Source organism: Melopsittacus undulatus, chromosome 2 (assembly GCF_012275295.1).
Source record: "Melopsittacus undulatus isolate bMelUnd1 chromosome 2, bMelUnd1.mat.Z, whole genome shotgun sequence".
Lineage (NCBI taxonomy): Eukaryota > Metazoa > Chordata > Aves > Psittaciformes > Psittaculidae > Melopsittacus > Melopsittacus undulatus.
The window spans coordinates 31,231,268-31,253,392 of NC_047528.1; the positions used below are offsets into that span (position 1 = coordinate 31,231,268).

Genomic DNA, 22,125 nt, shown 5'->3' on the forward strand with positions numbered 1-22,125 from the left:
TTTGCCATGTACAAATTTCTGGACTATTGATTTGGTCAAAATGTGAAACTGTATCCAAGTGAGGAGCAGTTTTTCCTTTTGGAAAAGTTCAAACTACCATTAAGGCTTCCACAGAAGTGTTATCTCTGGTATGAGCATTTTTTTGAACACAGGAAGAAACTCACTGAAGCTTATGCTTCAGTTTGTTTCATCCAAAGCTACTCTATAACTGATTTCAGCATACGGATTAGAGATCTGCTTTTAGCCTGAAACCTTGAGGGCAGGGAATTTCAAAGCTCTGGGTGATTTATTTTTCAGGACTGTCATTTCTGGGAGGGGACAAAATACGTGTCACAGGATCTCAACATAATCAACATCTTTCTGCTTTATGCACAAATATAACCCAATCCTTCCTTCTGAAGTATATATATGTATGTACACAAATGCAAATCCTTTATCAAGGCTGCCTTAAGAAGGATAAACATCTAAGCACATACCTGTGCAGCCTAACTCAAATCAACACCTCAACCAGATCAAAAAGCGATGCAGTCGAGTGGCTGCTGATGCAAAGATATTTGCACAGCATGAGCATTGCAGCTCATCAGATGTAGCTTCACTTGCTTCCCTAAAATTACCCTGCTTCCCACCAGTGAAGGATCAAGCTGGAATCACCCAGACCAGGTAGTGAAAAGTAAAGGCCAGCTCTGTCACATTGCCCTTGTTCCAGCCCCGCAACCCATCATTAAAATCCCTAGAGCTAAACCTGCAGTGAGGTACTGCTGGAGATAAAGGATGAGTGAGACTAAAAGTAGCATTGTTCATGCTCCTCCCCACTACATTTCTCCGTGCAAAATGCTTTTGTTGACCTGCAAACACCTCTATGCCCTAAAGCATAACATCCGTGAACACACATCCTCTGACACATCACAAAACCTTTATTAGTGTTTATCAGTGACACAGATTACAGGAACCAAAGGCAATTAAATAACATTTAACTTGACCACAGACTCAAGAAATACAAGTCACATTTGGCAAGGCAAACTTCTCAGTACACTGGGTTGCTTAGGTTATTTTTACATAGAGAAAGAAGAATTTCCCTTACAAGGTTCTACGTATTCAGGATATTATTATTAATTATTGTGTCTTTCAGACAGTTCCTTTGGCAAGAATTCCCATTTTTTAAGATTTTATTATATAAAAATATAACCAATTTTCATTATGTACAAACATTACATTACACAATGTACAGGTTAAAAACACTACAAAAAATGGCAGGCCATGGGTGAACCAAAAGAGGAAAAAAACAACCCCTCAATGTAGAAAACATGAAAAAAATTAAATACTGCACATTTCATAAAAATTACATTAACTACAAACAATTCTTTTTGTTTGCAAATATCAAACAGTACTGATGTGATTGGAAATCTTTCCCAACAACTTCATCTTTAAGGCACATCTTGCATATTTACACGTTCGACACCAGATCTGGTCAATAACTTAAAGGCTCTCAGGAGTGACCTAGTCGTGTGCGCACAGGGACGTTGTGTACTCAGGTGGGGAGCGTGTTGGGCTACACCTTCTCAGCTGTGTCCGTCTGGGGACCCAGGTATCTAGTGGAAGGGGCTGGGTAGAGGGGCACCCCAATCTCCTGCAGGTCGGGGAGCCGTGCGGGGCGCGGTGGGGAGAGCAGCGTGATTGTCCGGTCAAAGTCCCTGTGCAGCACTTTCTCATAGACGCTCTGAAGCCCCACTGTTTTGGGCAGCTGGGCTTGGTAAAAGTTGTCCCTGCGCAGGGGATCCCTGGGCAGGGATGTGCTCTTGCAGAAGGTGGAGAGGGGAGCTGAGGGATGGGGAGAGGGGTGAGGGTTAGCTCGGCCGCAGGAGGGGCTCCAGCAGCGGTCTGAGTGGCCCAGGATCTTGCACTCGGCCGTGCACGCCCACAGACCTAGAGAGAAAGAGAGGGAGAGAGAGGAGAAACCTGTTGTTACCGCAGGAATAAATCCACATCATCAGTAATCCTCAGAGCTATCAGTCACGGGATGATTCAATGCACTGACGGTGGGAGTGGGGAGTGATGCTCTATGGCACCACAAAACACCCTTGGAAAGGTCACGTCTTTTTGCTAGGGATACTCTTCCCAATCCTAACTTTAAGGGAAGCTTTTTGGGGAGGAAAAAACTCCAATCCCACAGTACTTCCAGCATCTGCTAATTTGTGCTGGGCACTCAGCATGGAGAGGAATCAGCATCACATCAAAAGGCAGTTTGAGCCACTCAGAATCACTAACCACTGTGCCCCAGGGATGGGTCCCTCTGTCCACCTCCCTGTCTGCCTGTCTGAGAGGTTGAGCCCTTACCATTCTGCATGTGCGTGATGAGATCTTTCTTCAGGGCATCTCCGCTGATATCCGAGTCACTGTCATTGAAATCGCTGTCGCCTTTGCCACTGTCTTTGCCACTGAACTTCTCTGCTTCTCGGCCAGAGATGGTGTTGAATGAGTGCCCCTTCCAAATGGCCACGGGGGGAGCAGGCTCCTTGCCGTAGCTTGGAGTGGCAGTGAAACCCTGCTGGGTTGAGAGGATCAAAGGAGACAGGAGAGAGGGAAGTGGTGAAGGGTAAATCAGTATCAGAGCTTCACCTCTGTGATTCACATCCTCCAAGACACCATACCCCCCTCAACCCTCCCCCCACCCCTCCAGCCCCCTTTCCCCATGATGGGACCTTACCTCCCCGCTCGGTCCTCTCAGCCTCTTCTGACCTTCATACAGGCAAGTGCTGTCGCTGCTGCTCTCAGCAGTGGAGATCTCTTCAGCAGCTGGAGAAGGGTCAGGGCTGGTGAAAGAGGTTTTGCTGGGAAAGGTTCGTACCTCAAACACATTCCCCCTCTGGCTGCCCTCCTCCTGCTGGCCCTTCTCCAGGTGGGAGATGTCTATCTGGTCCTTCAAGGGTGAGTTGTTTTTGATCTCATTCCCCTTCTTGCGCCTGTTGCAAGTGGTGGCAATGGTGATGATGGCCACCAGCAGGAGGGTGCAGCTGCCCGCCAGGACAATGATCACGATCAGAGGGATGTCCCACTGCAATGCCTTTCCTTCCCAGGAGCCAGGCTTGGCTATCTCCTGCATACTGGAAGGAGCAGTGGCAGTCACCAGGAAGTTGACTGTGGCTGTTGTGGCCAGAGGGGGTTTGCCATTGTCTGTCACAGTGAGGATGACCTTGAACAGCTGCCCCAGCTCTTCAGAGAGGTCGCCCTTCAGCACGATGTCCCCAGTGCTTGGGTTGATGGTGAAGAGGTCCTGCTGAGGCTCTTCCAGGAAGGCAAAGGTGAGCTCAGCATTGGCTCCATCATCTGCATCTCGAGCTTTTATCTGGGCCACCAGGGAGTCACGAGAGGTCTTGCTGGACACTCCAATTTCTGCTGTCCCATTGGTGAGCACTGGATGGATGATGACAGGAGGGTTGTCATTCTGGTCCACCATCCTCACTTTGACAAGGGTGCTACTGGACAGCTGCGGGGAGCCACCATCAGTGGCCTGGATTCTCAGGTCCAGCTGCTTGAGGATCTCATAGTTGAATGTCCTGAGAGCATAGATAGCCCCGGTGGCAGGGTCCACGGAGACATACGTGGAGATGGGTGCCCCCATGACCTGCGTCTCCAGGAGTCGGTAGGTGACCTTACCATTGTGGCCAAGATCGGGGTCACGGGCCACCACGGTGGTGATGTAGGCACCTGGCGGGTTGTTCTCTGGCACAGCCACCTCGTAGAGGGGCTTGGCAAAGAGCGGTGCGTTGTCATTCTCATCGCTCACCCGCACCGTGTACTGGCGGACGGTCTTGAAGGGTGGGGAGCCCAGGTCCTCGGCCACCACAGTGAGGTTGTACTCGGGGATGCGCTCGCGGTCCAGCGCCGCTGTGGTGACAATCATGTAGCTGTCCTCGTAGGCTCGCTGCAGGGCAAAGTGGTCGTGCCCACGGAGGCTGCAGCGCACCTGCCCATTGGCACCTGAGTCACGGTCTGAGGCGCTCACGAGGGCCACAAAGCTCTCGCTGGCTGCCGCCTCGCTCACGTAGGCCACACCAGCAGCGCTGGCAGCCCCACGGAGGGCACTGATGCTGATGCGCGGCGCGTTGTCATTGACATCAGTGAGGCGCACAACGACGGTGCAGGTGGCGGCACGAGGGCTGGTGCCACGGTCCTGGGCTCGCACGTCCAGCTCATAGGTGCGGGTGCGCTCATAGTCCACAGTGGCCTCCAGGGTGAGGCGGCCTGAGCGTGGGTCGAGGCGGAAGAGCCGCCGCGCCTCGGGAGGCACCTGGCTGCTAAAGGCGTAGATCACCTCGCCATTGGGGCCCTCATCAGGGTCGACGGCATCCAGATCAAGCAGCAGGGAGCCGGGTGGTGCGTCCTCAGGCAGCTCGACTGTGACCGAGCTCTGGGCGAAGGTGGGGCTGTTGTCATTGGCATCGAGGACACGGACATGCACAGTGGCCGTGCCTGAGCGTGCCGGGCTGCCACCATCCTTGGCCACCAGCTCCAGCGTGTAGGATGGCTGGCGCTCACGGTCGAGCTCCTGGAGCAGCACCAGGTCAGCACAGCGTGCCCCATCCGCCCGTGTCTGTGCCTCCACCCCAAAGTGGCTGTTGAGGGAGACTTGGAAGCTTTGGATGGAGTTGGAACCCACGTCCTCATCCACAGCCACTTCCAGAGGGAGGCGAGTGCCAGGTGCGGCGCTCTCCGACACCTCCAGTGTCATCTGGGCACGGGGGAAGCGCGGTGCGTTGTCGTTGATGTCACGCACCTCCAGCTCCACGTGCACTAGGCGGTAGCGCTCCCGCCAGCAGCTCACTACATCGAAGGCGAGGACGCACTGGGGGGCCTGCCCACACAGCTGCTCCCGGTCCAGCCCTGCTTCACCGATGCTCAGCTGCCCGTCCTCCTCCCGCACCCGCACCAGCGAGCTGTTGCTGAACTGCCGCATCAGTCGGAAGCTCATCTCCCCGGGTGCCTTCACCGGCATCTCGTCGGCCAGCGTGCCGATCACAGTGCCCGGTGCGCCCTCCTCGTCGGTGCGGTACCTCACCGTCTTGCCGCGGGACAGGGCCAGCAGGCAGGCGGCGGCCAGCAGCGGCAGCGGGCTCCTCATGGCTCGGCCCGACGGGGCGGTCCGGGGCGGCGGTGCGGGTGTTTGTGTGTGCTGGGGAGCGATGCACGGTGCCACGCGCAGCTCCGGGCTCCCTCCACCGCCGTCTGCATCTTTCCGCGCCTCCGAGCTGCCTTTCATAGACGGCGGTATGCAAATGAGCGGGCTGCCGAGCCAATGGGAAGCGGCGGTTCCCGAGACGGGGCGGTTCCCACGTCCAGCGAGAGCGGGCGCGGGGTGCGGGCGTGGGGCTCTGCCCTTTGTCTTCATCAGTTCTGCGGGGTTTGGGGCTTTTTTCCCCCCCTTTTTCCTTTTTCCCCTTTTTCCCCTTTATTTGTTTTATTTTCCCCATTCTTCTCTTCCCCTGCCTCCCGTCTTCTCTCCCTCTCGGGATGCGCGGCAGCGGAGCTGGCGCAGCGCGGAGCAAAACGCGCGGCGGGCTTTGTTAATCGTGCCGCAGGTGGGACAGGTGCCGTGGCTTGTCGCCCCGTGTCGTGACATGCCGCCCTGTGGCGTGGCATGTCGCCCCGTGGCGTGTCGCGGCTTGTCGGTGCATGTCGCGCGGTGGTTGCGCGGATTAGCAGGTTTTTGAGGAGGGGGAGGAGGGTCCCGGCATTCATCTGCGCGGCCGGAGTGGTGTGTTCCTCGCGTGAGAGCCTGTGATCAGCGGCGTTAAGTCGCCTTTCAGGAGGTGTCCCCGCATGCTTTAGTATGCGTGTCACCGCCCGGGTTTCTTAAGCCTGGGGCACTAGCAGGCGAGGAGGGGAAAAAAAAGAAGAAAAAAAGAAGGGAAAAAAAAGTTCCAAATAGGATTTAGCATAAGCTTGAGGAGATTTGGAAAGGTTTCAAAGATCAGGCTGTATCAAAGGCTTATGAAGCCCTCGTTAGCTGTAGAAATATAATAGCATGGCAGGCTATCCCATTCGAGGAACCAATGTCTGTATTATTTCACTATGACAGGCTAAAGGGAGAGAAAGTTGAACAGTTTCCACAGAGGAGTTGGACTAAGTTGAATATAATGAGCAAACGCCACATGTATCCATTATGTCCCTCTATTCATTCCCAATCACTGCCATAACTCTTTGACTAAACGATGATGAGCGCTGAATTACACACAATGCCCTGCTCATATTAAAATACATTTAAGACCTATCCCTCCTGGTGCCCTGTTACGCCTATTCACAGGATTTTCCTTTTGTCCTAATAGGGCCTCTCTGGGAAGCAACACCAGTCTCGTTCCAGAATAACAAAATAACAGCATGAGGCTGAAACCTGGCACGAACCAGGGGAACGAAACCATCTGCCCCGCGAGGCACCGGGGCCCCGCGCGGAGCCCCGAGTCCCGGGCAGCCTCTCGGTGCCTCGGCAGCCATGGTCAGGAGGCTCGGTGGGGATGGAGGCTGGGGGTCCTCAGGGACAGTGACCTTCATTCCTTCATTCCCTCTTCTCTTTCTTCTTTCCCCTTTTTCCATTTTTAGTACCCTTCTTCCTTGCCTCCTTCCCTTTTACTTCCCTCTTTTTCTTCCTCCTTTCTCTTCTTCCCTCTTCTCTTTCCTCCTTTCATTCTTGCTTCCTACTCCCTTGTTCATCTTTCCCTCTTTCATCTCACTTTTTCCTTCCTTCCTTCCTTCCTTCCTTCCTTCCTTCCTTCCTTCCTTCCTTCCTTCCTTCCTTCCTTCCTTCCTTCCTTCCTTCCTTCCTTCCTTCCTTCCTTCCTTCCTTCCTTCCTTCCTTCCTTCCTTCCTTCCTTCCTTCCTTCCTTCCTTCCTTCCTTCCTTCCTTCCTTCCTTCCTTCCTTCCTTCCTTCCTTCCTTCCTTCCTTCCTTCCTTCCTTCCTTCCTTCCTTCCTTCCTTCCTTCCTTCCTTCCTTCCTTCCTTCCTTCCTTCCTTCCTTCCTTCCTTCCTTCCTTCCTTCCTTCCTTCCTTCCTTCCTTCCTTCCTTCCTTCCTTCCTTCCTTCCTTCCTTCCTTCTTTTCCTCTTTCCTTGCCTTTTAGAGAAAGAAGCTGACACAAATGGGACGCGGTTCGTTCCCCCCTCGCCCCGGTTTCCTCTGGACACCCGCTCCTCCGCGTACCCAACGCGATGTGGCACTCGCGGCAGAAGCACTCCAGGGGCTGCGCGGGCGCTGCGCGGTGCGGCACGCGCGGGGGGGGGGTGTATATGCGGCGGGGTGCCCGCAGCTCCGGCTTATGGAAATGGGATTTAAATGGGGCCTCGGTTCTGGCTGCGGGGCCGGGGATCCGCTCGGCCGCGAACTAAAGCCCCCCAAGCTCCTGCTTTCCATACGAAAAGCCTCCGCGCGTCTCCTTCCTCCCGCCCGCCGGAGCTCCGCAGGCGCCTGTCCACCCGGGAGGGGGCAGCTCCCGAGCCAGACCGGGACCCTTTGGGTCACCCTGGGTCCCTCTGAGACCCCTTGGGCTGGGATCCGGACCGGGTCGAGGTCCGGGGACCAGGTTGGGCTGCGCGCCTGGGAACGGGTCCAGCGGCCGGTAGCGGGCAGCGGGCAGCAGAGCGGCCCCTCCTGTATAACAGGATTATCTTTGCCATTTCAAGTTCCATACAGCATGTAATTTATTTTTAATTAGGATTAGATCGAGCAGGGAAGGATACCAGACCTCACCCCCCCTCCTTTGCCCCTCCCCACAAAGACATGACTATTCCACAAGGAGCTCTTATTCTTTATTAAAAGAAATAATCAATCAATCAATAAACCAGGACTTACGTTTGCCTCCCATGCACTTTGAAGGAAAGAAGGGTGAAAAGGGCTGTATTTTCAATGTGTGCTCAAGTATTTGGATCAGAAGAGGCTTGGAAATCCTTCTTTCCCATCCACCCAGTCCCCATCCCATGCACATTCTATCCAAAACCGTTCTTAAGAGGGCCTCAGTGGAGTCTTGCTCCTCTTGCCTTTTTATTTTAGAGGGCAAATGCACTTTCTGTGTGCCTGGGTTCTTGTTTCACAGTTGTGACTTTGATTTTAAAAAATATCTGTTATCAGTCTCTGCTGGAGCAAAGCCTTCTCCCCAGCAGTTTGGGTAAAGTCCATTCCAGAAATGTTCTGTAAGGCTAGGGAAGAATCACGTTTTGCAGCTCTGAAATAAACATACGGATCAGCTGCATTAAAAGCACTTCTTTGAAATATTGTGGTTAAACAGCCCAGATTGGTTGATTGCTCCATGTGGAGACATATGTTCTTGCAAACTGTGCGTATTGTTACTAACGGGGATTCTCACACCACAGCCTTTCCTTTGAATCTTAGGCACTGGTGGTTTCTCTGGAGCTGTTGCAAGGTTGTTTTAATAATTTACCAGCTCTCTTGCACTTAGTGTTGTTGCGGGGACTCAGAGCCTGCTAAGAAGCTAAGAAGGAGGCATTTTGTGGTGTCTGGAGGTCTGATCTCTGCTGCCAGCCTCCTTCCCATACTTTTTAGACACAGAAACCAAAGCTGCTCCCAGAGTTGGGTGTCAGGCAAAGGAAAAAGCAAGACTAACCGCTGTGGACTTGAATGCCTGGGTAATGTGCTTCTCCCGACAGGTGAAAGGACTCGTAACCACCAGCCTGATGGCAACAGCAACCAAGGCAGTGTTGGCCAGCAAATCACTCCAGGTTCTCTTTTGTTTTTTAGATTTAAATTTTAAATGTTCCCTGATTCTGATCCAGCTCTTAGAAGTAAGGTTTGTGGGCACTTTTCCCCCTCCCCACATATAGCCTTACATGGGGTGATAAACCTCTAGGATCTCCTTGTCTTCCCTTCACCCCTTAAGCTAAGCCCAGGCACTTATTAGTGACCCTTTTTGCCATCACCTACAGCACAGTAAGTTTTCAGGTGTCCCAAGGTTCCAGTATCTCCAGTGCAACAGGGTAAGACTCCTCCTCTCACCAGCTGCCTGAGATTCTCTCCAATAATTTCTGTCACATTTTGGGGCTGCAAGAGAAGGTCCAACCCAGTACCCAGGACCACAGTCAGCTTGAGGGAGGATGTACAGCTTAACTGACATACTGGCTGGTGGAAGCAAGCCAGGTCTAAGAAGAAGTGGCTGTGTTATAAGTGCTTCTGCTTTCCTAGGAGACCTTAGGGGCACCAATCTGTAGCTATTTAAAGCCACCATCTCTCCTTGGCCCTAGTTTCCCCCATCGTGACTGTGTTCCCTCAGGGTGGTGGGATGGGTTCCCCTTGTAGCACAAGCTGTGGCTTTGCTGAGCCTCGGAGGAGAAGCCAGGTTATCTGAGCATGTCTTCAGCTGGTCCTGGTCACCCCCATACCCAGAGGGTCTGGACAACTTCTCTCCAGCCGTGAAGCTGAGGCACAACATGTCCCCCTACACCCCATCTCACAGCCTGCAGAGGGGTGGCATGACCTCCCTCCCTGGAAACCCATCTCCACGCTCAGCCCCTGCCTCTTTCTTCTTGGGCATCCCTGTGGGCTCGGCTGCCTTGGAGTGATCTACAAAAACAAAGGAATTCCTTCTGCTTCACAGCCTAAACAATCCCCTCCTGTTTAATCATTTCTGCTGCAACCAAGAAGTGTGGGTTAACCTGTCAAGCTCCACAAGCCTGGGTGACCAAAAACTCTGGAAAACAAAAGAGTGGAACGAAGCGGCGAAGGGTTTTGTTGCTCGATGACTGTTTGTGTTGGAGGGTAGCATGTAGCATTGTGCTTCTGTCTCCAGCCATGCAGGCTATAGAAGACAGAGGCTGCAATCCTGCCTGTGAGCTCTGGGTTGGTATCAGGGTTATAAATCATCCCGATCATTTGTTTGTTGTATTTGCTTCAAATGCTTCCCTGCCTGTATCTGCCCTCTGTGAAATGTGGGTTAGAAGAAAGAGTTTGTTTTGCAGAAGAAAGGAACTGCGTGCCCATACCCCCCACCTGGCAAAGAGTTTTGAATCCACAGGGAATTTATTTTTTAATTGGATTAATTTCTAGCTGATCCTGGAGGAGCAGCTGGGGTCTTTGATTCAAGAGGTTAAAACAAAGGGGCATGAAACAAAAGACCAGTTCTTCGCATTCCCCACACAGCGTGGGCCTCGTGAAAGCTGCCCGAAGGTATCCTCGGAGCAGTGCATTCCTAAAAGTCCCCCCATGTGGCCCTCAACTGGGGTCTACTGCAGGCTTTTTGGGGGTGCTCCCTATGCTGTCTTGCCTTCAGGGGGGCTAGATGTGAGTTTTTCCCTCCTGCCCCACAACTCAGCTTATGATCTCACATAACCTTAATGCTTGGTGTCCCTCCCTTCTTCTGCCACCTGTTTTCCAGCTTTCTTTACCCTCTGCCTCTTCTGCCCCAGAAAGACCAAGGAGGCTTTTCAGCTGTTAAACCATGAGGCAGGTGCCCAGGTGCTCTCTCATCTGGAACAGGATAATGAGGCTCAGCCTCACCAAGATCTGGGATATTTAGGTGCTCAACTGACATTGAATGCCATGGGAGTTGGACATATTTTAGCCTGGATGAGGACCTGAGGCTCTCTTAGACTCAGGCCCCCATGTCCACAAATCACTTCTGTACCTCACAGTGATGCTGTGAATCAGATGCACTGCGGATTGTGGTTGTGTTGTGGACAGATGTCAGCCCAAGTCCTGCTGTTTGCCCATGGTGAGGACTGCTAGGAGTTCAGAGATGCCCTTAGAAGGAACAATGTTTATTTTGCAGGTCCTTTCTGGCTATTTTGCCTCAGTGTCTTTGGTTTTAAGGGGTGCACATAACATAGTTACTCACACCAGGCTCTGATGTAGACCTTTAGAAGAAGCGCTTACCCTTTCTGTAGCTTGAGGTTTGGTCAGACCACTGGGAGGCTGAAGAGGGGAGCTGCATGGCTTCTCTGCTTGGCTGTTGTGAATGGGTGCTCCCCCTCCACGGCTGCTGCTGTACATCTGGCTGGGATGTCTTTCATACCACTTTGAAGGTGTCCGGGCTGGTATATTTGGCTTTTCTCCAGCAGCTCCTTGTTTCCTCCTGGGCCTCGTTCACGCTCTCCTCCTTGAAGGACTGTTTGGGATTTAGGCTCTTATGAATGATGAATGGGTGGAAGAAATCCACCTCTCAGCTACCAGGAAGATGTAGAGTCCTCAGCGAATACTTACGAGTGGTGGTTGTGCTGGGCTCATCTGATTTCTCTGAGAGGCAACGTCCTAGCTGGTGTGCAAGGTCCCTTCTGAATGTCCTTCTGCTGCCCCTGGCCTGCCAATGTCAGTCACCCGGTGCCAGTCACCCAGTGCCACACTAAACAAACATGGTCATGTAACTTCTTGGGCTCTGCCTCCTTCCCACAGTTTCTGAAGTCCTTCCCAGTAGGAATGCCCTCATGTAAGCACAAGGATAGTTACAGACATGCTGATAGGTTGTTACTATGCCAGTAAAAATATCCTCCCCATTTCTCTGCTATCTCTGTATTTTTAGTCTCACTCCGCACACGTGATTTCTTGTCCCCCCTCCTTGCTGATACATGGGACAGGAGGGGACAATGGAAAGCAATCCTCATTGAGGTTTTGGAAACAGTGAAGTTGCATTAGCATGATGCCATGTTCGAGCCAATTAGCCCAGTGTCACAGCAGGGTTAATGAACTTGGGCACAGCGCCACAGTTCTGATTCCCAGGCTAGGGGTGCTTTGCAGGTTCATGCCCTGGTCTGCTCCTGGTTGTTTCCCAGAGAGTTACAGTGAGGGGTGGCCTGGGGGAAAGATGCGATGGAGAGGAAAGGACTCAGCCTTGTGTAGGGAATATTTTCCTCTCTGTTTCCCCCCTCTTCTCCCTCCTGGTCCTCCATCTTAATGCGCCTCAGCTTGCAAAGTCAGAGCCCCCCAGCTGTGAAGGACTAAGTCTCTTCTTCTCCCCACCTCTTGAGCGGCAGCAGGCTGTGAGCAAGTGTGTCTCGTGTCACTTCTGTTGAAGAGGCTGTGAGAGCCGGGGAAGAGCCCGCGCGCAGGCGGCTGCCACGCTTGGCCGCCTGCCAGGGCAGGAATGCTATTCATTCCCGGGAAGCCGGCGAACATCCTCCCGCAGCCGGCTGCCTCCCTGGCTGGGAGTCCTCCCAGAGCAAGGTTTTATTAGAGCCCCCCAGAACTGATGCTGGGGGGAGCTTGGTCAGGCCGCTCTCCTTCATCTGGGTTTGGGATGGTATCCCATTCCTATCTGCAGGTGGGGCTCAGAGTTAAACCTCGCTGTCTGTCTCCACTTTATCATGCTGGGTTTCTTATAAGGACTGATTTTAACTCTGATGAGTGCCAGCATGCTGCTGTCTGACATGCAGGCAGCTCTGGGCAGGGCAAGGCAGGGAAATGGCAAGCAACAGGAAAGAGGAGGATGGAGAGCAAACATCCCATTACAAGAGATTCAGAAAGGCTTTAGATATTCATACCAAGTTGATGAGAAGTAAACTTTTCAGAAGCTTGGGGACTAGTGGAAATCTGGTTCCTAAATCATTTATGTGCTCCTGAGTATTTTCACCCTGGATTTTTGCTTTAAGCTTTTCTACTACCACATTTTGCTGCATTTCGTGAGTTTGGGGTGTTGCTTGGGATCAGATGAAACTGCTTTATGAGGCCATGGGAGGACTTTTTCCTTCAGATTTGTTTTGTATCCAAATCCACCATTCTTTGACCTCCGCAGGACTTTGACCTCCAGAGCTACAAAGCATTCTTGTACTCACTGCCCATCTTTCATGTGCGCCGTTTGCTCATTCTGCATGTACGCTATGCTGAAGGAGTCTAGCTGAGGAGGCACAATGCTGGCTCTGGGTGTGGGAGCGGAAAGGGGCAGGGCAGTTTCCTGTGGCTGAGGGATGCATCTGCACCATGGCCCACAGCAGAGTGCTTGCCCATCTTTAGGAGATAGCCAGTCAGTCCTCATGTGTCATCCATCCCTCCTGCACCTGTAAACGTGCACCACAGCAGGACAAGGTTGCAATCTAGAAACCACTGCAGTCTCTATGGCTGCATCTATAACAGTGAATAAAATGGTCCCTACTCTAGCTCTGCTTAGTTTGCTTCTGCAGACGTAGCCTATGGTGATATGGCCCTTTTCCAGTTTGGGGGAATTACCTGTTAGCCTTTTCAAGTTTAACCATCTGGTACATTCACTAATTTAATTCGCTTTAGAATGAGGTGCACAATTTTACATGTCACCTGGTGTTTGTGGTTTTTGCATCTGGAAATATAGCACGCATTTCACATGTGATCCTCAGGAAGAAAAATCATCTGGCCCCACTGTCTGCAGAATTCTGTTCTGAAAAATTAAATAAATTGTTGTAGCTTTTTGAGCTCTGTAATAAATGTGTGGAATGATACCACAAAAAAACAGCTTGAGGCTTAGAGAATAGGTGCTAAAGAAATGCATCAAATTAGATGAAAAAAAGAGGCATAAAATCTATGTTATTCCCCCAAATAAGGGCTGACTGCTCAAGCAGCTTTTCTGTTTGCTGCTGTACTAAACATCAAATTCGTGTTTCTGCCTTAAAGTATTTGCATCTCTGCAGTGAGCAGATCTGAAGGCTTTGTTTTGAGGGAGAGGTATGTGATGGTGGGAGAGAAGTAGCAAATGATGCAGTCGGGCATGGTTTGTAAGCCAAGGGTCACAGATGGGTGAAGCTTCACAGAAGTTAAAAGTGACACAAACAAGCATTTGGAGATGCTCCTGGAGCATCCTGAGCACACAGAACTGGGGAGGTTTGAGCTTGCCTCAGCAGCATTGCGTATGTATATGTTATATATTATAATGAATATGATAATTATTGGAGATAATTTATAATATATGTGTATTATATCTGAGTGCCTCCTCAGTAGGTTAAGACAATGCTGTGAGAGTCTAAGGAATGTGAAATCTAATTACTGTAGCTGTGTAAGTGAAGTAATGAGGAGCTTGAGAGTGTGACTGATAAGCAATTAGATACTAGACTAATGAGCAAGCTGTCTACGGTCCATCAAAAGAGTAAGGGAGGCTTGTGCAAGGCACCCCTGGCATTGCAAAGAGGAAGACATACCGTATCCGAATGCAGCTTTCCAGAATACAGAACACAACATGAACACATGATGCTCACTAATGACTGGAGACTGTGTGCTCAGCTCAGGGATAAAGTCATTAACCAGTCAAAAAACGTGTGACAGACCCACAGGCAATAGGGACAGCAAAAAGTACAAAATACAAGGAACTGCAAGTACATACAGCAGAGCTGCAGCTTGGATTGAAGGTGCTGGATTAGTGACTACAGTGCTGGGTTTGCTGTGCTATTTTACCCCAGATAAAGCAGCCGGGGTGAGAAACTGGTGTTGGATTGGGTTGTGTGGTGAGTCTGGTGCTGGAAGAGCTGTGCTGAGATGGGGCAGCAGGGATCCCGGCATGGGGAGCAAGGGCAGAGGTAGTGGGTACACTGGGGAAAGGCACCCAGGTCTCTCCATGTGCTATAGGGAGTTCTGCAATAACAAAACGTACATTGTGTAGAAGACTGTCTCCAGAAGCCTATTCTTCAGCAAGTATTAACCGTTTAAGCTGAAATTTTCCATCCTGGGTATCAGCTTCAGGCTGTTGGCTCTTTCTAACAGAAAGTTTCAGCTGAAGCAGTTCAGCTATCTCCAGAAAGCAAGCTAGGGAAGATTTATCCTAGGCTTTCTTAATGGTTGTTTTGCCTGTAGGGTAAATATACAGGCTCTCGTCTTTTATTTCCCTTTTTTTTTCCTTTCTCCTTCACTTTTTAAATCATGGAGTTTTCATGGTTTCACTTAAGGAGCTGAATTTTTGCAATGAGAGTCTCTGTTAAAGCAGGCAAGTAACTTGTGCTATTTTTGTGAGAGTTCACCCAAACTAGGCTACACATTTGAACCAGTGCAGCCTGCAGGTGCCAAGTAGTGTAGAGATGAAGCAGGTAAGTCCTGCCCCAGGTTCACTCAGGGCAGTGAGTACATCATGACCTTATCTGGGACACGCCCTTCTTTTAAGTACAGGCTGGGCAGATCCAGAGGCCTGAAAGCAGTTTGCACTTCTCTGGGATCTCAGACAGGTGGAGAAGGAAACTGCTGGGTTTGAACAAAGGAGGGATGGAGATTTTGGGAGAGAAAAGGCAGAGGAGTCCATTCTAACCATAGCACCTTTTCCCTGGTCTGCCACAAACTTGGATTGCTATTATGGGTATTTATGAGACAGAGCCAACTATTTCTCTGCTATTAGGAAACAGCCATCAAGACCCAGTATGTAAACACACCTTACTCTCTTGTAAGAAAGATTCGTCATGATAGCCCAACACCAGTCTTAGCCCTGTGCTTCCTCAAATGGGACATGATCTGAATGATGGACCTAAGTCTTGCAACCCTGGGGACAACTGTTGGAGAGCTGGTGGTGAAGTTATCATTTCCCAGTAACTATATCTTAAAGTGTAGGAAGATATTAATGGATCATCAATGGGGTTTGCAATGTCAAGCCCTACAGAGTGAGGGGAAAGCAGGCCTTAAGTGTTTCAGCTTAGGTGTGCAAAATTAGTGGATATTAATCTACTAACCTGCATCTCTTTGTGTCTCAGCTCAGCAGCTGTAATGTGCAGTTAATGATACACCCTCCTTCCACGGGTTCATTATGGAAATAAGATAATTAACATCTGTGAATCACTCTAATTTAAGAGTGGGGAAGGCCAAAGAAAAGTCTGTGAGGAAATTATTGCTTCCATCCTGAGCAGGACTTGAGTGATGTAAGGAAACTGTGGTGTGGAGCAAGGACCCGGAACATGCCATCAAAGGGAGAGAGGGCTCTCGGGTCTGTGGAGCAGAGCAGGAGGGTGGTGGAGAAACAACACTTCACTGTGCAAATAAGGATTGTATCATAGTGTGACTGGGGCTGCAGAGACCACCTTAGGCCTGTATTTCCTAGTTTAAGTGCTTGACTTTGCAGTCTTACCAATGTACTTCCAGTGCAGTTCTCTTGGGTGCCATAGCTGTTGAAATATATAGGTGTGTGGAGGTAAAACCCTGTCCTGTATGCCCTGTAATCAAGCAAGTTGCCTGTGGCATGATGGGGATTTAGATCAGTGATTGCTCATTAAGCAACAAACTTTGGCTGCCCAGGTGGTGACTTCTCTTTTCACTGTCCTCCAGGTACGCAGTGACCTTCCTGGCTTCCTTTTCCCTGCAGCCATAAACCTTCTCTGCTCTTCCCTCAGTGAGAAAGAAACGTCTGCATGGGGTTCCCTCACTTTGCTGATACAGAAACATGGTATGCGAGACTAAACAGCACCAAAGCATTATATGGGGACAGCAGCTTTTTGAGGAGGAAAAGGCTTCTAAGTCAAAGGCTGAAGGCCCAGTGAGCCTTGAGGCAAAGCTGTGAAGAACTTATTTTGGACAGCCAACAATGATTCTCAGGCACAGTTTGGTTAAGGTGTGCATTGCGAGGTTGAAGGTCTACATTATACTGCCATGCCATGGCCTCCCCGTGTGTTCTTGAGCAAGGCGTTGAATTACGGTTGAAATAATATACACTCCACAGAGGGCAGTGGGTTCAGTCTGTGGTTAGACCCTTTAGGAATGCTGCAATGAAAAAATCACAGCTACTGATTTTAGTTTTCTAAACCCCTTTCAGACATCTAAAATCTCAGTGATTACTGATGGGAATTTCCTCCCAAATTACTTTTTTTGGAGAAGATATGGGCAAGAAAAGGGGGCTGAAGGATTTCATCTAGTGAGGGAAGCTGAAGGTCTGCTTCCACTGGAATGTCAGGGCTGTCAGCAGCATGGCAGATAGGAGTGGCAAGGAGATGGTGGGGTGGGAAAACTTGGGGGGAATGAGCAAAAGTAGGAGAGGGAGGACCAAGTAGGGGGGACTTGGTGGTGAAGGGAGTTCGTGAGAGGATTTGAAAGGGGGGAAATGCAGGTGGACTTTGGAGGGAAGGAAGGGGTCTGTGAAATGGCAATTCCAGAGTACAGATTTGGGGGGTGTTATGGGATTTGAGGAAGCCTGGGGAGCTGAGGGCTTGTTGGGGAGGTGATGGCAGAAATGTGGTGGGAGTGCTGGTGTCCCAGAGGATTTGGGGCCAGAAGCTGCAGTAGGGGAGACTGAGAGCTGTTGTGTGGGAGTAACTGGTGAATCTGAGCTCTGAGATGGTTTAAGAGGTCTGAGGTAGCAGAGATGGTGTATGGGCACTTTATGGGAAGCTGAGGGATCTGGGGAGGTGAGTGCTGAGGGAAGGGGGCTTTGCTTCTGGGGGACAGCAAAGGGCATGCATGGGTCTGAGTTCCTGGAAAAGGAGAGATTTTCAGATGGCAAACAATAGTAGTGTCTCGGGATGCAGGCAAGGGCACAAGCTGGGGACCGCTCCCAGAAAGCTATTGCATGCTTTCTTACTAACATAAATATGGTAATCCTAAGCATGCTGTGAGCTTCATCCATGCATGCATCATGCAGTTGGACTCTCATGTTTGCTATATCACCTGCACAAATCAATTACCATTAAGTGGGGAACAACCACGTCTGGATGTGTCTATGCCTCGAGCAAGGCACAGGGTGATTCTATTAATATATCAGCTTCTCACCTTCTCTCTTTGCTCCCCCTTCTGTGGCTTATACCACTTTCTCTCCACCTCCATTTGAGACAGTGCACTCCTGTCTTTTCAGTTGCTCTACAGAGTCTAGCTTGCTTTCAGAGAGTAACCCTGGAAAAAGCAATAGATACCCTTACAAACAAACATGTACTGCAGTACAAGGCATCTAATGGAGAGCTCTTTTACTCTGCACAATGTATTTTTTAGGGACTTGGTGTCAGGGCATGGGGAATGGTTGTAGGATGGCTCTCAAAAGCATTTAGAGCTGCACCTAGGCAAGCTCAAACTGTGCATAGCATGCTGGCTGCCATCCTGTGTTGAAGCACATCTGACCGAATGGTGTTGGTAATGTAAGCTGTCCTCCCAGCCTGTCCATTTCAATTTACAATATTTCACCTGAAATCCCTCTTTAATCATAAGCAAATAAGAAATTACTTATTACAGAGTGCCATAGGTGCACATGGTGCTTTACGAACATATGAGGAGACAGATCGCTGCCCTGAAGAGCTTGCAATTGGATTTAGACAAACACAGTAAGAAAGGAAAAAAGCTGTTGGGGTTGAAACTTTGAGCAGACAAATAAATGCCTGTATACAATTGCATCAGTCGCAGTCCATGGAAATACTCTCTTTTCTTGATTCAAGTGCTCAGCTGTGTTGCATCTACTGCTGAAGCTGACAGACTGTTAGTTCCTTAGGTAGAAAATGCTTATATTTTAATGCTCATTATGTCACGAATTATTAAACCAATTTAAATGTAAAAATCAACCGAAAGGACAAATTTATGTTTAAGGATGACCTGCAGCATCTAAAATGGAGACACTGACCAAACTAGTAGAAGCAAGGTCAGGTTTTGTTTGGTTCAGATAATTTATGCCCAAGTTGTAATGCTGATGTAATTTATGTTGCATTTAGTGCTTTCTTTCCTATGAAATTTGACACTGCAACAGTGTGATATGAGTGATATATAAAGACAGGATTTTTATAGATGATGCTTGTAGCTAATATAGACACAGCTTTTACGGGTCTTTCTTGTGAAAGGGAAAAAAGGAGGAGGGAAGGAAAAGCACAAAGCAATTACTATGTAGGATTGCATCCTTTATATCAAGGTAACATTTTTCTCACTTTATTCTTTTTTCTGGTGTGTCTTTCCTGAAAAAAAAAAAGCCTCAACACAAGCAAATATATTTTGGAGATTACAGACTGGCTGATGTAGCCTTAATATCCAGAGTAGTCATGAGGTAGCCCTTCTGCCCTCTGCTCCGTGCCTTTTTTTCAGGCTTTTTGTTTATCCATCAGTGAAAAAGTCCAGCCTTTGTGCCACAAATCAGCTGGAAAAGATCCTGCTCATGTGCTGTGAAAAAGTGCTGCCCAAGAATGCCCTGTACGGCAAAAGGAATGGTCCTTACAGGCAGGACATAGATTTATAAAGTATGACAGCAGAAACAAGATGTGTTGGCTATCTTTTAAGGGCAGTCATTAAAAAAAGCCCTTATTGATCAAATCTGAGACAATGGTCATGTAATGGGTTCCTCAGATTCAAGGTGAATCAAAGGAAAATTGTCTCCAGGAGGACAGAGATGCTCAGCCAGTGCCACTACAGCGTGGCCACATGACATACCCAGAGGCAGGCACGGGGCTGTGAGTACAGCTGCCTGCAGACTCTGCCAAGGAGCCAGATGATGCTGGAAGAATATCTTTCACAGCTCTGGATCTGGCTATTCTTGGCTTGTTCCCTGGCTGCGGGAGCTGGAGCTCATCGCTGGGCAGATAAACAGAGAGACTAATAAAGAAGATGAGGAGCTGTCGATTGTTCGAGCAAATTGGAGATGAGCTGTGATCCCTGTGAAAAATCACCTGGTGGTTGACACTCGATTCGGGAGGAAAGTGCATGCATAACTCTTAGAATAAAGCTCTTCTCTCCCTCCCAGCAGTCCCTCTCCCCAAATGGTTAATTCCTGTGCATAATTGCAAGAGTGTAAAAACCTCCACCTCTTTCAGACATGGATTTTTTTCCCTAATTCCCATAATTGGCAAGCGGGTGTACATGGGGGAAAAAAGGGGATAAAGCTTTGATTTTTTTTTTTTCCAAGCTGAAAACGTGCAAGCCCTGTGTGGGTTAGGTCCTTTAGATATTTAAAAAGATTGAAACAACTTCAAAGGAGATATTCTGTTCTATCAGGTTCAGTATATTTTAATATTAGTAAGTCTTTTCTTTTTTTTATAAGAGATCCGTTCTCTTGAGGAAATAAAATGTTCCAAAAGATTTTATCCAGAATGGTTTTCCATTGTTTTTAAAGAGACAACACAGGATTTCAATCATGCTGAGGCTGCTAAATGTCCTAATTTCTGCTTATCAGTGTTGGCTGCTCTGCGTTACCAGGTTGATAGTTGCTGGTTATGTAAATCAAATTTTTCTATCAACAGACTGAGTTTTTGTTTTTAGAAATGAGAAGGTAGAAGCATTTGGCAATAATATTTTTATTTACCTGTTATGAATGCCAGCATGTTGCAGATGAGTAGGTTGCAGAGTGTCAGCCATTCAGTTCAGAGACATGAGGGACTTCTGAGGAGGGTTTGCTGAATAGTCCACGTGTCCCAGAATATGATGGATGACCAGAAGACAAAGCTATTCTCTCCCCAGTGCAGGTGTCTATTTGAGCAACCTCTCCTGCCCTGCCTGGTGAGCTAAGTGCATTTCTCATGAGAAGCATGCTTTAAATACAGATCAGAAATGTGTTCTGGGTAAAAGGCAAGGAGATTGCTTAACAGAAGGAGGGTGAAAAGTCTTTGGAGGAGGGTCAGAATGGCAGTTTGAAGCAGTGGTGTGGGAAGTAAAGGAGTTGTGAGATGTGTATAGGGATGGGGGTGAGCAAGGTACTGCAGCAGTTCAGGGTGAAGACAATGCAAGGAATGGGCCCCACAGCCCCACACCTTCATGGTCTTCGTGGCTCTGCCTCTCCAGCTCCACAGCAAGAGCTGGTGCAGACGATGGAGGTCACCTCTAAACCCTGAGGGGCATGGCACAGATGGGGGTGTGGGGCTCTGCAGAGTGGTATCTTGAGTGGCATCTGCTGTGGTGGATTTGTGCTGTGCTACACATCATTTGGTCTGTTTTGGCATGAGGGGGAAAAGTAGAGGCCACATCTCCATCTCCTGTCATCAGCCCTGGCTTTGGCAGCAAAGCCTCTGTGTGGGGTTTGTAGACAGCTGGTTTAACATCTGGGCAAAGAGTCTGCAGGGAAGTGTCTGCCTCTACCATTTTTTCTTTCTTTTTATTGTAATCCAGATAATGAAAGCAATGAGTGGCTGATCTGCCCATTGTGAACCCCAAGGAGATCCAGCCGCCAGCTTCTGAATATTTTAGTTATTTTATATTAACCTTCTGGCCTGTGTGCTTTTTGGATCTGCAAACCAGAAATGAGGCAGTGAGACTGTGCAATGCTTGAGCAGGGTTGATTTTGCCTTCACCAGACTCCACATACTGCGATGTGCGATACTTCAGTCTAGGAGAAAGCTTCCTCGCCAGGTTCTCTCAGCTTGAAGAGCTGGGGACCAGGAGCATGGGCAGAGGGCTGCTCCATGGGGTTTCCTTTGTCTCATCCATTATAGAGGAAGGATGGGGAGGAGGCTTAGCATTTGGTGAAGATGCTCCCAACTGCTGCTGTCTGAGAAACATGGGATGGTGGAAGGAATGACTGCTCTCTCACTGGGTGATCTCCCTCAGACTGCAGGAGGGCAAGCTGGCTCAGGGCATTCACCTGCTGGGATCAACACAGCCAAAGGAGAGAGTATCCTGTCTTGTCTGATCCTGTCATTACTAACAGTGGTTAAACATGTGTTTTCGTGTATAACAGAGTATGCCTGTCCTCAGTTATCCAGGCTTCTGTAGCTGAAATAAGGTCATATCCATGATGCCTGTTAATCACCCGAAAGTTCCCAGGGGGAACTTGCCCTCTTGTCCTTCAGACCATTGCCAGGGTGATTTTATTTTTTACCTCAGGGCTGATTTAAAGCTAGAATGGTCCTGAATGAAGTATTGATGAGGCAAAGTAAAGAAGGAAAAAATAGCAGACTCGTAGCTTCTGCAGTGCTCATGTGTGTCTTACAATCTCTGCGTGAAAGGTCTTAATGGTGCACAGCAACGAGCAGAGTACATATGCTCGATAAAACAGATGCTAGACATGTTTCCTTAAATAGACCTTTTGCTAATTCAGCTCAGTGTTGGCTCTCTGCTTGCTCTGGGTGTCTGGTCTGTAATTCCCTTGCTAAGGAACTTGATGGGAATGCTACAGCTTGGCCCAGAATTGTGACCAGCTTCCCTCACAAACAGTCAAAAAGGAAGCCGCCCCCCAAAGTAGACTGTCTGTGATTGCAGATAGCCTCAAGCCATAGTTTTCCTTTAAAGGGATTTGAATGGCTTCATTCACACACTGGATCAATGCAGCAACTGTAAGTTAACATTTTACATGGCAAAACTGTCTCTTTTTAATGC

The 22,125-nt window shown here is 49.2% G+C and overlaps 1 protein-coding gene across 2 annotated transcripts; it reads right to left on the bottom strand.

Annotated features, from left to right (window-relative positions):
• Positions 1-896: 896 nt before the first annotated feature.
• On the bottom strand, positions 897-5,152 carry PCDH8 (protocadherin 8). Of its 2 annotated transcripts, none has more exons than XM_013128173.2 (3): positions 2,705-5,152; positions 2,335-2,542; positions 897-1,923 (listed from the first exon to the last, which is right to left on the bottom strand). In XM_013128173.2, the coding sequence occupies exons 1-3, from the start codon at positions 5,117-5,119 to the stop codon at positions 1,550-1,552; spliced, it is 2,997 nt and encodes a 998-aa protein (XP_012983627.1). In that variant the 5' UTR covers positions 5,120-5,152; the 3' UTR covers positions 897-1,549. The 2 variants fall into 2 exon arrangements, with proteins under 2 accessions (XP_012983627.1, XP_012983626.1); XM_013128172.2 differs by having other exon boundaries at positions 2,335-2,545.
• Positions 5,153-22,125: the final 16,973 nt, after the last annotated feature.

What these genes read in the sequence shown, in the direction of transcription:
- PCDH8 (XM_013128172.2), bottom strand. Translation starts at nt 5,119, where the DNA reads ATGAGGAGCCCGCTGCCGCTGCTGGCCGCCGCCTGCCTGCTGGCCCTG. An exon ending in TGAGAGGACCGAGCGGGGAG is followed by an intron (nt 2,546 to 2,704) that starts GTAAGGTCCCAT and finishes CTCTCAACCCAG; the next exon opens with CAGGGTTTCACTGCCACTCC. An exon ending in CATCACGCACATGCAGAATG is followed by an intron (nt 1,924 to 2,334) that starts GTAAGGGCTCAA and finishes CTTTCTCTCTAG; the next exon opens with GTCTGTGGGCGTGCACGGCC.